A 13,992-nucleotide genomic window follows, 5' to 3' on the forward strand; every position below is an offset into this window, starting at 1 on the left:
CCAAAGTGCAAGACATTCGAGGTATCCAGCTGCGATTTTTTGGACGTCGCCTTTACCTCTCCTTGCGCAAAGATTGATTAAATCTTACCTGCGCTGCAAATATTTGACGAAAAACCCATAAATCTCGTGTTGGTTTCAGACATGTCACATTCTGCTAAACTATTTGGCTAACAGCAGATCGCATTCTTCCTGTGTTGGGCAATATTGACCTTAAATTGGCTAAGCCAGCTGCTTTCATGGCATGTGAGCCGGCTGCTTACATGTTCCGAGAGCTGTATTAGCTTTATTACTCCTGCGCTATAAAAACTTCTAATAATCAAATGATAAGATCATATCCTGTGGGTAATTGTGTTGTACCCTGACAGGATAACTGAAAAAACATTCAGTGAAAATTGCAACCGACGGAAATCTCTACGTGAAGCGGCGATTGTTGGCGATGCTCGACTGGGTCCCGCGTTCCTGCCCAGCTCCTCTCCCCCTTGGCGGTGGGGGGGGGACAGCAGGCTGCCGGCCCTCCTTTCAAACCAGGAGGGGAAAATCCTAGAACAAGCCATCCCTGTGTTTGGATTCGGTTTTTACCTTAGTCATGCCGCCTCCCCGATACGCAAAACATTTAATTCCAGATTTCCTGCCGCTGGCTCCGGGCCTTTGACCGGCGATGTGAAATGTATTTTTACTGCTGTCGGCCTGCCAACTGCTGAGCTCAGTGAAAAATAACTAAAACGAAAACCTTGTACTCCCACGTGAACCCTTAAGATCAGAAAAGGAAATTTAAGCCACGGTTGCTAATTAGCACCAAAGCTAATGAGTTCTGGTGAGGTGCGGCAGGAGGAGGAGGAGTTTGCGTCCCGCGTTACCCTACAAGGCTCGGTGGAGAGCACACGAGCGGTGATTAATGATGTTGGCCCGGGCCTTGCTCCCGTCCCGGCCATAGCCACGGGCTTCATCGCCCGGCATCGTTCAGGGAAAGCCCCACTCGTGGGCCAGGAGCATCTCCCTCTCCCGTGGGGCGCGGGACAGCCTAGGAAACCTTCACGGATGGAAGATGTAGATTTTTAACGGGCGACCCGTTCCCATGGAAACAAAACAAAAGTCAAACACTCCCCTCGCTGCGCTAACGATTATTGTAATAAAATGGGTTTTTATTAAGAGCGATTCTAAATATTTAACACATGGCAGAGCGGCCTCGGCGTTGCCCTGCGTGAAACCCAACCTTGCCTCCAGTGAAGTCCGAAGCGCTTTGTGCAGCGTGGGGAGGAATTCGGTGTTTTCACCAATATTTGCGCTCCACAAATGAAATGTAGCCGCCTCAAGTATGAACAAGATTATTTTTTTCTTATTCTGCTTAGTTATGCTTTTTATTATATAAACATTAACTGTAATATTACAGTGGGAAGCAGGTATTTGGCAACTACGTATTATTTTGCTAAGTTTGCATAGAGGGAGCAGTTTCCAGTTTTAGCAGCTGTAACATGTTTAAACTCAGTTTGTAATGGGATCTGAAGATGAATATTCCCTGTGGGCTCTGCTTAGCTTCATTACTGGAGCCCTGCCAAATTCAGGGCTAGAAAGTATTATTCACGCCTCTTTGCACATACCATGTCAGAGCATGCTCAGTTAATGAATTTTGCTTCTAATACAGCATAAATTAGGTTTATATTTTAACATAATTTATGTTGTATTTTATTAAAATGTAAAATATTATGATCACGAGCAATCTAATTTCTGCTCTCTTAAGCCCAAACTGTGTTTGAACATCTAAGTATGTAAATCAAAATTGCATGCTTAGAAACTGATTCTAGGATAACAAACGAATATCTGAACCAAAGAGGTTTCTGCCTTGGAGTCTTAGATTAAAGATAATTAAGGATTCCTGGTATTTGAACAGATTTATGTTGTTTATAAGCAAAGTACATTTTCTTCATAGAGTCAACTTGTCTCTTTTTTTTTTAAAACAAATTACGTTTGCCGTATTAAAGTTCATATTTTTAAAGTCTGAGTCTTGTATTAATCCCACAGTGAGTCATTAATCATACCAAATGCATTATAAAAACTTTAATCACTGAAGTTGAAACCGAGATTGTAATGCAATCCATCCCTTTTAATTATATCAGTTATTTTTCCTTTCAGATCAAGAATTGCAAAGGGGAAACAGATAGATTAAAACTCAGTGTGTTTGATGCTTTCGGGGGAGGATATTCTTTTTGTTTGTGTTTCTTCCCTGCTTTTTAAAAGCCATTTTGCGCACTTTGCGGAGGAGAGCGAAGAATTCCTTCGCTCTTAACTCTTTTCCTCTCTCCTTCTGCCTTAAAAAAAGAGTCGGTGGCGGAGGTGGGGAGCGTGGTGCGGGTCACCGTGTGGGTGCGTGGCACGGGGGGGCTGGTCACAGGGTGCCGGGTGCTGCGCCCAGCGCTGCGGGTTGCCCGCAGCCCCCCTCTCCCCTCTCTGCCGGGCTCCTGGCACTCGCCCTTACGCGCAGGTGAACCACCAGCCTGGAAATTGCGTGGCTGTTATCAGGTTGGCTGTGGCTTTGGAGGTGTTTTCCTGGGGTTTTGCTTTTAATGGTAGGGAGGGAAAATAAAAATAAACGGTGGATTATTGTGTTTTTTTTTAAATCAGTCTAAAATGTAGTGGCTCGTATCCTCATCTGGTACAAATTGGGGTAGCCGCATAAACCACTGCAGTGTTACTGACAGCTGATCCACACCAACTCAACTCCACTGAATTTACGCCACATGAAAATCTTGCCAAATAAATTGATTTATCATACTTGGATTTCTAGATATAGAGTTTACACTGTTGCTTTTACGGCATGGAAGAAAATGGATTTATTAAGTAAACCGCTCGTAGTAGATACAGTTTGTTCTTTGCTAGAATGGCAAAATCTGATCAATTATTTGTTCCTTAATCCCCTAGATTAATCCTGCCGTATGAAAGATTTATTAAAGGAGAGGAAGATAAGCCACTGCCTCCAGTGAAACCTCGAAAACAGGATAACAGTTCCCAGGAGGGTGAAGCGAAAACAAAAGTGTCTGGAACAAAACGCGTCAAAAATGAAAACCAAAAGAGCAAGAAGGAAAAAGATAATGCACAGAAACCCCAAGATGCATCTGAGGTTGGTTGCTTTCCTGCTTTTCAACTTTTCGATTAAAAATGCACAGCTTTAATCATGGGAAATCCAATGATAAAATACATAATTTAAATGGGAGGATTCCAACCAGTTGGCCTTTGAGTTTGCTCGGCAATGGAAATGCAGTTGTTGTGGCGCTGTCTGTGTAGGGATTTAGCTGGGCTACAAGCAGCAAGCAGTTAGCTCCGCGTTGCGTAGCGGTGATGGCAGAAGACCAAGCGTGCTGGATGTAACAAGTACCATTTCTGCTCATTGTATTACACAGTGGTCACCACTAAAAAATCAGCAGCTGCCAAAAGGAAACCACACAAGTACCACAGCTATTTCCTAATCTAAGTATAGGGTGCGGGAACCTCTAATACTGTTGATAATACTGTGGTAACTGTTGGACACAGCTGATTTTTATAATGGTAACCTCTGGATCAGCCTTTCCATGCTCACAGACGTATGCATGCCTTTCAAAAACCAGATAACTCCCCAGGATTTTTATGGTGTTATACTAAATTTCGCTTCGCATTAAAAGGTCAGATTTTGAGGGAAATGCCTTCCAAACCCTGACTGAGACTTCCCTCTCCCATGGCGCAGACGGTTTTCAGCTGAGATATGTTCCTACTCTGTCACCTGCTTCACATGGGCAGGCCCCGGGTTCCCTGTAGAGCTGCGTTACCTGCAGGACGGCCCTTGTGGAACAGATTTTATGTTCGCAGCCCAAAGCAAGATAGATCAGTAGAATTCATATTTGTCTGCAAGTAGGAGTAAATTTCGTTAAGTGATAAAAATTCAATGGGGTTTTTTGCTCTTAAAGCAAAAGCACTTAAGCACTTTCTTTTGCACATCCCGCGCACTCTCTCCTGTGCCCTGCTTGCGCCCGGCGTGAAGGAGGCGGTGAAGCTCCTCACACACAACCCCTACACAAGACGTTGCTTTTCCTGTCTTAGTCTGCCAGATCACAGCAGCCTCCGAGGCGTTGCAGTGAAAGTAAGTATTTAAAGAATGTCGAAACACATGATGTGCCCGGCAGACTACGGCTGCTCCTTTGACTTCATTGCCGTCTGGCAGGTACATAAGTCCTGTTTCTAAACCAGTTTGGAAATTGGTATTGAGTCAGCTACCAACAATCCTCCTAATCATTGTTTAAAAAAAAACAATGCAGGACCAGTAAACATGGATGCCTCTGAGACTTTGTGTACCCAGTTTTGAGAACAGAAAATATTGATTTTCATGTCCCACTCCCTCTTTTTGAAGTTGTGCTTACAAGGACGATTTCATCTGCCATCCAAACCAGAGTTTGTGTTTTAAATTGCCTTGATCAACAGTGCCTTTAACATCTAATGTAAGAGCACTCCACAGAGGGGGAGATTTTCTTGTTTTCTCTCGCACTGTAATTTTAAAGCAGGGAACCCTGTTGGGGGAAAACCCCTCCGCTTCTGGTGAAAAATATGTAGAGAGGAGGGTGCGCACAAACCTGCGTCAGTCACTGGAAGGTTGCAACACAAATTTCCCAAAGCAAGGAGATGCAAAGTGAAGGTTTGTGCTCCCGTCCCCTGTCGTTCCTTCGTGCCTGGTTGTCTGTTGAGGGGTCTTGGATCAGCAAGATCCATTACACACTATCCGTACTGCCACTGCTATAAGCACAACATAACAAGCCTGCAACAGAGCGCCAGCCTTAACTTTGAATTTCCTTGCTTTTGTTGTTCCCTATCTCAAACTTCCTGCTGCTTAAACTGCAGTTATTTTTGTGTGGTGTGCAGGAAGAGTTCTTAAGCTGCGCTTATCGGAAATGTAGGGAGCCTAGACGAGACAATAAAAATGTACAATTATGGCAGTTTCCCATTGTAAAATGGTACCTTTTATAGCCGAGTTAATGTCTCCTCCCTGACTGGGAGGGAAGACATGTCCTGCCCCTGTTTAATCAGGGTGGGCAATGGAGGACCGCAGCCTTCATGCACGTCACCGTACAGGTCGGTGGTCACACGAAGCTCGAGCAGTGAAGGGGTGGGCGCTTCCAGCCAGGGTGGGTGCAGAGCTGCAGAGCTCATCTGTGCTCTGCTGTATGGAGGGCTCTGTGCCCAGGACACGGTCCTTCACAGGGCCAGCAGAAAGGAGATGTCCAGCTCCTTTGGGTGGAACAAAATCCAAGCCTGCTGAAGCCGGGCAGAAGGTTGCATGTCCCTCTCACCCCAGCTGTCCCCCAGCGGAGGAGCCCCGTGCCAGGCTCCACCTTTGGGTGCAGTCCTCATCCAGGCACAGCAGTGGTGGTGTGTTGCTCACAGCCACACACGTAGATGTGTAGGCATGGCCCTGACGAAGCCACCGCTTAAACTGTTTCCGCCTGTGGCCGAGAAGCTGGCCGTAGTTGGGAGCTGCAAAAGCATAATCGAGTTAGAAATGCGTGGTCCTCTCAATAGCACGTTCAACTCATACTCCAGAAGAAGTATGCGGGGAGAGAATATAACTTTAATTTATTAGGCTTGCATTTGCTTTTGTGCTCTTCCCTGTTTTCCTGCCATCACAATGACATTGTCAGTGTAACGAGATACCAGACAAAATGCTATTAGCCTTAGACTGCACATTTCCTCACAATAGCTGAAACTTCAATCAAAATGTTGCTTAACAGAAACAAAGAGCAGAATGTACAGTTATTAAATATGATTTCTCTCTCTTTTTTCTCCTCCTTGCTTTGCTCATCTGTCTGGTATTTTCCTGTAATTTTATAAGCTCAAGAGACTAGCGATGGTACTTTGTAAAGGACCTAATGATGGTATTTGGCTGCAAAAGGCAGCTATGAGTTTAAAAAGAAGAAGTTAGGATGACTAACAGACACTGTAACTAATAGGCCAGCCAAACAGACAGGAATATTTAAAAGCAGCTGTGAAGAGGGTTAGATTCGTTAGGACCTTCTCCGATCCCCTGCTCCTACGACAGACCATAAAGCAGCATTTAGATAATAACTTTCTCGATGCGTCTTATCTTTACAACGAAGAAAGAAAGAAAACAATAATAATAAAGGGCTCACACAATGCTGCCGTTTTATGACTGTCTTCCACCACGACATGTCAGAGGAGAGTGACAGCAGTTTTGAAAAGGGCTGTCAGTCAGCTGGATCGCAGATGGGACGCTCTGGTGACCTCTGCGGGTCACAGTTCAGCCGGCTACATAATGGGATGAATAGTGTGAATTGTGCACACAAGCTTTATTAATGGGGGAGCAGAAAGAGCTGCGGTCCCATTGACGATAACGTATAAAAGCCATGTTTGCAATAGCAGGCACACACACTTACTGAATGTTGACAACTTCATTTTAATCCGTTAATAAAAAAATGTGTGTCCTAGTTAAGCTGTGGCAGTGATTTGCTGCCTACAATAGGGATTCCTAGTATGCCATTTCTGTCATTTTCACACTTTAATGCAGAACTGGGTGTGAATGATCTCCTCTGTGATCACTGAATTTTAAGATAGCTACGCTGGAGAGACTTTATGTAAGAAAACACATGGGAATCGTTGTGTCATTTTCGTAGGTGAAGTTGGCTAGCGGGAGAAATTTCTACAGCCTTATCGCTTGTGTTACGAAATCTGCTCTCCTGCATTTGCCTAATTAATTTTAAAAGAGTATAAATAACCTCAGTGTTTAGCTATCTGGTCAAGCCACTGGTGGTGTTTTGAAGTGCCTTATTGTGATGGTGTATTTCTTAGTATTTCTGGGAGGTACTTTTCTTTGTTTCAGTCCGATACCTGGTGTTAGAGCCTTCACGTTCCAGCAAGGTGATTGACAAGTACTTCTCTAAAAGTAGCCAACGGTGTACTGTGTATGATCTTATGAACCGTCTGCCAAAATGCACCGCGTTCTTATTACTGTCTGTTGAATCGTATTATTAGGTTTCATCAGAACAAGAGAAGGATCAAGAATCAGCAGACCAGAAAAATTTCCCTGAACACCCTACAGCGGGAGAGATGAAACAACCCGTGCAAGGCCCTCCACCTCTTTTACCAGAAACAGCTCGGCCACTGCCTCTGGAAAAGACAGACCTGACAGAAAGCAGCACGAACAGTGAGAAAGCCAAGGAGGAGGTTCAGCACTTGTCCACTTTCTCAAGTATATCCGTGCCCCCAGAAGAAGACACCGTGCTGGATGCCACCGTCACGAAACGATTACATCCCCCAGTAGATTCCCTGGAAGACACAAAGCCTGAACAAAGGCTACATAAAGCTTTTACTGACAGCTTAGAAAGTGAACCTTCAGAAATGCCCTTCACGGCCTTCCCGGTCCAGCTGCCCTCTCAGAGCGACATGGAAGATGACAAACTGCCAGAGATGGCCGATTACATCGCAAACTGCACGGTGAAAGTGGACCAACTGGGAAATGAAGATATCCACAACGCTCTAAAGCAAACGCCCAAAGTACTAGTAGTCCAGAACTTCGACATGTTCAAGGAAAAGGAGCTGCCCGGGTCCATGAACGATGACTCCACTTTCGGTTACACGCCACTGCTCTACTCCAAGGGTAATCCAGGCATCATGTCACCCCTGGCAAAGAAGAAGCTGCTGTCGCAGGTCAGTGGGGCAGCCCTGTCATGTAGCTATCCTTATGGTTCTCCTCCACCTTTGATCAGCAAAAAGAAGCTGAACAGCAGAGATGAGCTGTCCTCAAGCATACCACAAGGTCCCCACGCCCCTAATTCGGACCCTGTAGCAATTAATAGGCCCTCAGTCATACAACACGTACAGAGTTTTAAAACCAAGGAAGAAAGGAAGTCGATTAATGACGTTTTTAAACATGACATGCTAAGTAAACCGGATCCTCAGCGCTGTGATTTTTCAAAACATCGCCTCAGTTCTCTTGCCGAGTCGTACGTACCGAAGACGGATATCCAGGACTGCAAAGATAAAATGAGTGAGAAAAGGGCACTGCAGCACTCCCATGTGCCCACTTTCTTGGCAGATTTTTATTCATCACCTCATCTGCACAGCCTTTATAGGCACACAGAACACCACCTTAATAATGAACAGACATCAAAGTACCTCCCCCGGGACATGTTCAGAGAGTCAGAAAATATTTCTACTTTTACTCAACACAAACACCAAGAAAAACTAAATTTAAGTTACCGCCCGTCTTTGCATCAGCAAGAAAAAAAGGCAGCAGTGGAGGCCTCTTCAGATGATCAGCCAACAGATTTGAGTCTTCCAAAGAGCATACACAAACAGACTGCAAAGGCTCCGGGCTCCAGCCTCCCTCATTTATCCATGGCCCAGCAAGAAGGCAAAGGTATCTCCCCGTTCCAGGCTGCCAGCAGCCAGGCGGTGAGCCTAGACTGTAACCCCAAAGCTTGCCGCGTGTCCCCCATGGCCATGACAGCCCCGAAGAAACACAGCGAGTTGCTCCACCGGTCTGGGAAGCAGCAGGCCCAGAGGCTGGAGAATCTGAGGAAGATGGAGGGGATGGTGCATCCTATCATCAGCCGCAGAACGAGCCCGCAAAACGTGGGGGCTGCCCGGCCTTTGAAACGGAGCCTGGAGGACTTGGACAAAGTCATTTCTGAAAAAAAAATCCGAGCTGTCTCTCCTCTGCACTTACCAAAGGAGACTTCGGCGAAAGACAAGGTTACCGACCCAGAGGGGGAAGGCAGCAAGCCGGTGCATGGCCTCCATTCTGGCAGCATGCTGGAAAGCCACAAATTTCCCCTTTCGACCCCCATCTTCCCAGGCTTGTATCCGGGAAGCCTGTGCAGCGGGCTGAACAATCGCCTCCCGCCCGGGTATTCTCATCCCCTGCAGTACTTGAAAAATCAGACCGTGCTCTCCCCACTAATGCAGCCTTTGGCTCTTCACTCCTTCATGGTGCAGAGACAATTCCTCACATCCCCTGCAAACTCTCAGCAACTGTACAGACACTTAGCTGCAGCAACACCTGTGGGAAGTTCCTACGGTGACCTTTTGCATAACAGCATTTATCCTTTAGCTGCTATAAACCCTCAAGCCGCCTTCCCACCTTCCCAGCTATCCTCTGTACATCCCAGCACAAAACTGTAACACTCCTCGCTCACAAAAAAAAAAAAAAAGGTCTGAGGAGAAAAGTTAAGTTAGCCACATTCCTCCCCCTGTGACGATGTCTTGCAGATTTAGCGATCTGTATTTTTGTCCACCAGGATGCGGTCGTATCCCGCCTAGAGGAGAGCGCTTCGGCGTTTGATGGAGACAGGACTGCTTCTTTAATTCTGGCTCCCACATCAGCCCCCTCACCCCCTTATCCCCGCCCCGGCAAAAAAAAGAAAACCAAACACACAAAAAAAAAAAAACACAAAAAAAAAAAGAAAGAAAAAAAAACCCATTGGATTTTGCATATATGTTTTCTGAAAGGACTTGTCTATGGTAAGAGCAAATGTTCAAAGGGAGCCGTGGAAATGCGGGCCCAGTCCTGAGCTCACTGAAATCCCCGGAGAGGGCTGCCTTTGCCTTTCACGGAGCCAAGGGCCAGGGGCCGAGCATTGTTGCAAAAACGAGTCGAGGACTCGAGACGAACCTGGAAAGGAGAAGCGGGCCGAGAATCCGTACAATCAGTGGATGTGCTTTTTTTGGGGTAACTTTCCTGACTTTTAAAGATTCAATCAATGCAATGTATAGTGAAACGGCAATAGATTTTTTTTCATTTTAACACTATTAGAACAGAAGGGTAAACACTGTTTAATTTGACTGTACATATCCACTTCGTAAACTACCAGTGTCACATTTGGTCACAATAATTTATATAGTTTTGTTTGTCTGGTATATTCTGTGCTCTTTATGTTTGGTTTTTTTTTGTTTTGGGTTTCTTTTTTTTTAAATTAAACAGTATCATTTTATCTGCAACTTTTTTTAAAGGCTGTGGCTGTCCTATTTTTTTTTTTTAATGTGTTTGTAATTTTTCCAGTTTCTTTATACTTCCGAGCAGCATTTTTGTTTCATTTTTGTGGTTAACGTTTACTGTTTACAAACTGAAGCAACTGGTTCAGATTAATCTTAACGGTTATAAACATACTGTAGGTGATGTTATGGTGCAAGGATGCGAACAAGGTTCCTTTGCCCGCGATCCACCCCTGTGAGGTGCTGAGCACCTCTCGCCCTCCTCCTGTTGTTGGGAGGGCTCCTCCGCCGCTTCCCCCCTCCCGCCGAGCTTTGCTTTCCCCTGTCTTGGTCCGTGAATGCGTCAAGCATTGTACGTAACCTTACCTAGGCTGTGAAACCCTCCTGCCTACCAGAGGAACGGTCTAGAAAACAAAACCTCCCTGGCACAAGCTGCTGGGATGAGAGAGGAGTCCGGAAAAATGGATTTGTGGTTTGCGAGAATGTCGAGAATCTCAGAAATTAGGACGGGAGCCGATGTTGATTTGGATCAGAGGCTGTCTGTGCCTCGCGAGCGGGCTGGGCTGGGTAGGATGGGTAGGGGGTTGCGTGCGGTGGTCGGGATGGTCCTTCCACGCCCCCACGGGCATCTCAGCTTCTCCCTGGGCATCCTTGCGCAGGGGGAAAGCCCGAGCGTGGAGGGGCTGGGTTTTCCTGACGAACGAGCTTCCCTATGGATGTGTGTTCGCTTTGCAGGACATCGCCGCTGTGCAGCCGAGCGTAGACATCGGTAAAGCCAAGTGTGACTTGGAGGCTTTTTACAATGTGAAAATTGGTTGTGATTCGAACCATCTCAGTTACTGTTCAAAGACAGCGTAATTGATACGGAAAGAAAAATGGAAACTACTAAGAAACACTTTGCATGCTAGGCATGTCATTAAATTTTCCCGTGATATGAAGCCAAATACAATATATAATGTATCATACTTAATATCCAAAGGTGGAAACCAGAATAATATACTCGTCTACTGTTAAAGATCCAGCTTCTTCAATTAAATACTTTATATTCCTGTGGTAAAACTATATTTAATTGATCGATAAACAGACTAGTAGAACTTAGAACATGGATGTGCCAGTGCAGAGCATCCTGCTGCTCCACAAATAGTACGGGAAAGAGACCGGCAGGCTCAGCCGGGCAGAGGCCGCGGTGTGGAGGACATCTCTAGTAAAGTTGCACTAGATCTGAATCACATGAGAATCAGGGGTTTGGGGATGGGGGGGGGGAAGAGGGCGGGAGGCGGGGAAAGGGGAGAGAATATAAAAATCTACAGCAAACGCAAACAGAAGCTTGTCGTGTGTTTGGTGAAGCAGACGCTTCTCTTCCTTGTGTCGGTTCAGCTGTGTGTCCCGGAGTCGTGCATTTGTTTACGCGAAGTGTCCGAGTTCCCTTCTGGTTATGTCCCGTTGGAGTTCGATGGCTTTTCGGAGCCGTGCTGGGGTGGCGCGGGGCTGGGGGACGGGGAGAGGGGGGGAAGGCTTCTCACTTGCCTTGCCAGGGGAGGAGACTGGCCGCTGCTGGCTGGGGAAACTCGTAATACACTGGGCAAGCATCAGGGCCAAGGAAAGGAAATGGTAGCATAAACCCCCAACAGAAGCGGCGCATTATTTGTTTAAAAACACTTAACAGAAATCTTGGAAATCTTTCAAAAGACTGTTGAATTCTCCATTGGCTGAAAAGTCTTTTTTTTTTTTTTTTAATGTCTTAAATGGGGCTTTGTTTGCATTGTTTGAGTTCAAGGGGCCTTATTATTGAATGAAATTGCACAAGCCTCCCTTTGTGCAATCAGACCATTGTTATTGATAGGTTTGTAAAGGAAACTGTGGAATCTAATTGGCAATAGAGTCATAAATCTATTTACCAGGAGCGAGTTCCAAGAAATGTTGCAATTCCAACGCACTATGTCCAGGATTCATTAGGGATGCTAAAGGTTGTGAGATTCAAAGGAAAAGGCCCGGCAGCAAATGCCTGGTGTGGAGCTTCTGGCCACAGGCTGAGCCGGACTTTGCGAAACGCCTGGGAAGTGGGGTCTGGCTCCCGGTAAAATCCCAGCCCCGAGCGAGGCAGGGCGGGAAGGAGCCGGCGTTTGGCGGCAGGTCTGCCTTGCCTGCCTATGGCCCGGCACAAGGCGTCTGCCTGGCGTGCCGCGGGCCGGGAAGTCAGTTTGTCCCAGCTGCAGAGAACCTTGGCAGCCCCTGGAGCTGGCTGCCTCCACCGGTACCTCGGCCCAATTCGGGGCGTGTGGGGATGCCACCTCCAGAGACCACTGCCAGGGTCCCCTCGCCGTCCCCTCCTGGCCTGGCCCCGTCCCGGGCAGTGGTCAACGAGGTCGCCTCTGGTCCGGTTTTGCAATTTGGGTGATTTTTAAGAAGCGATGGGACTTCTTGTGCTGATGTGAGGCGGGCGGCATTGGCAGCGCTTCCTGCGGTGTTTTGCTGTACACGTGGTTGATGTTCCGCTCGTTCTCTTCCTCCTCCCCCCCTCTCCCCCCAGCCCCGCAGTTTTAAATATGTTCTAATAATGGCAGCATAATCTACTAGCTGTTTATACTTTTTTAACTTTCTTTTGTTGTAAATATTGTATACTTTTTGTGATTCAAGTTATGTAGCCTATATGCTCTGTAAGGTGATGATTTGTATATATAAAAATGGCCCAGTAATATTATATAGTTTCCCATTTAAAAGGTTATTGAGTAACCTTTGCGTTAGTTTAAACACTACCAGAAATAAAGCTGAGCCAACTATAAACACTCAATTTTTGTATGTTTTCCAAATTGTACTTATTAATGCTTTTGATACTGTATTATGTGCCAATAGTTTCCCAATCACATAGCAGGCAAAAGATATTTTGTACTTTTTGATCCACTGTAATATTTAATAAAAAATGTTACTATCTGTTCCCTTTTGTGTTTGATTAATAATTCTGTAAACAGCCCTTATCGCAATGGATTACATATTATCCCATCCGACCTTTCAGCCCTCTTATATTGGCTTTTCTAGAGAAAATATCTCCTCCTGCAAATGATTAGATTAAAGAAATGGAAGTTTGCAATTTCCTAAAGGAGGAAGAGACAAGATCTTCAGTCAGTGCCCCTCTATTTTTGCTGCGTGCTCACGTTAAAGCATGGCCATGGTCAGGCTGACTGCAGGAATCGCTGTTGAGGGGTAGCATCCACGCAGAGCTGGTGGCTCCAGTAGCAAATTTGCTTTATTTGCATCTCGGAGCAGGACTTTTTCCCGCCAGTGCTGCAGGCTCCAGCTGGGATCCGAAAATCACCCCCATGTTCTCCCAGGCTCGACCGTCAGTAGGACTTCGGGGTTGGATGTGAACTAGTCGGTTTGCTGATGACAGTAAACAACCACCAAGTAAAATTAATTTGTACTCTCTTCCTTGATGGGTCCAAAAAGCCCCCCTGAACCTGGTGGCCCTTTGAGAAGCCGTTATCGCAGCGAGCGCTGTCGGAATGGGTACGCTCCTGGTCTCCATAGATGAGAAAATCATTTGCTGTAGGTGAGGTCTAGGTACCACCCTCACCCGGCGCATCTCGGCAGCAGGGCAAGCATGCCCCAGTGGCCAGGGCCACCCTGCCATCCTGGATCGTGGCTTAACAACATGGTGGTCCTGGGGGGGACTTGGGAGCCCCAGGAGCAGACGCTGTGAGCCTGTGGTGGTCCAAGGTGGCTGCTGCTTTGCACGCCCACCCTGCACCCCGCATGGCGGAGGCTTTTTGCAGTGCTGGCATTCACCCGTGCCCAGGGAGCACTTTCCCGCTCTGAGTCTCCGAGGGCAGCACAAGCCATGGGCTGAGGCTGGGATCCGTGGCGGTTGTGGTCCGTGATGCTGTCGGAGACGCGAGTCCCAGCCTGGGGGCACTTGGGGAGCTGCTCCCCCAGCCCTGCTGCAGCCGGGCGAGCTCAGGCCGGGCCGACGTCACCATTAGATGAGGCTTCCAGATACACGCTGTGGTTGAGGGAAAGTCAAAAAAAAGC

At 46.7% G+C, this 13,992-nt stretch overlaps 1 protein-coding gene across 4 annotated transcripts in view; it reads left to right on the forward strand.

Annotated features, from left to right (window-relative positions):
• The window catches only part of ARID5B (AT-rich interaction domain 5B), a 122,137-nt gene extending 109,255 nt beyond the window's left edge, over positions 1 to 12,882 (forward strand). For all 4 annotated transcript variants that reach the window (XM_063338942.1, XM_063338941.1, XM_063338943.1 and 1 more), the window contains 2 exons: positions 2,917 to 3,115; positions 7,006 to 12,882. In XM_063338942.1, coding sequence (XP_063195012.1) covers positions 2,917 to 3,115; positions 7,006 to 9,156 — 2,350 coding nt within the window. In that variant the 3' untranslated portion in view covers positions 9,157 to 12,882. The remainder of the gene's footprint in view (positions 1 to 2,916; positions 3,116 to 7,005) is intronic.
• Positions 12,883 to 13,992: the final 1,110 nt, after the last annotated feature.

Source organism: Chroicocephalus ridibundus, chromosome 6, assembly GCF_963924245.1.
Source record: "Chroicocephalus ridibundus chromosome 6, bChrRid1.1, whole genome shotgun sequence".
In the NCBI taxonomy this organism is placed as follows: Eukaryota; Metazoa; Chordata; class Aves; order Charadriiformes; family Laridae; genus Chroicocephalus; species Chroicocephalus ridibundus.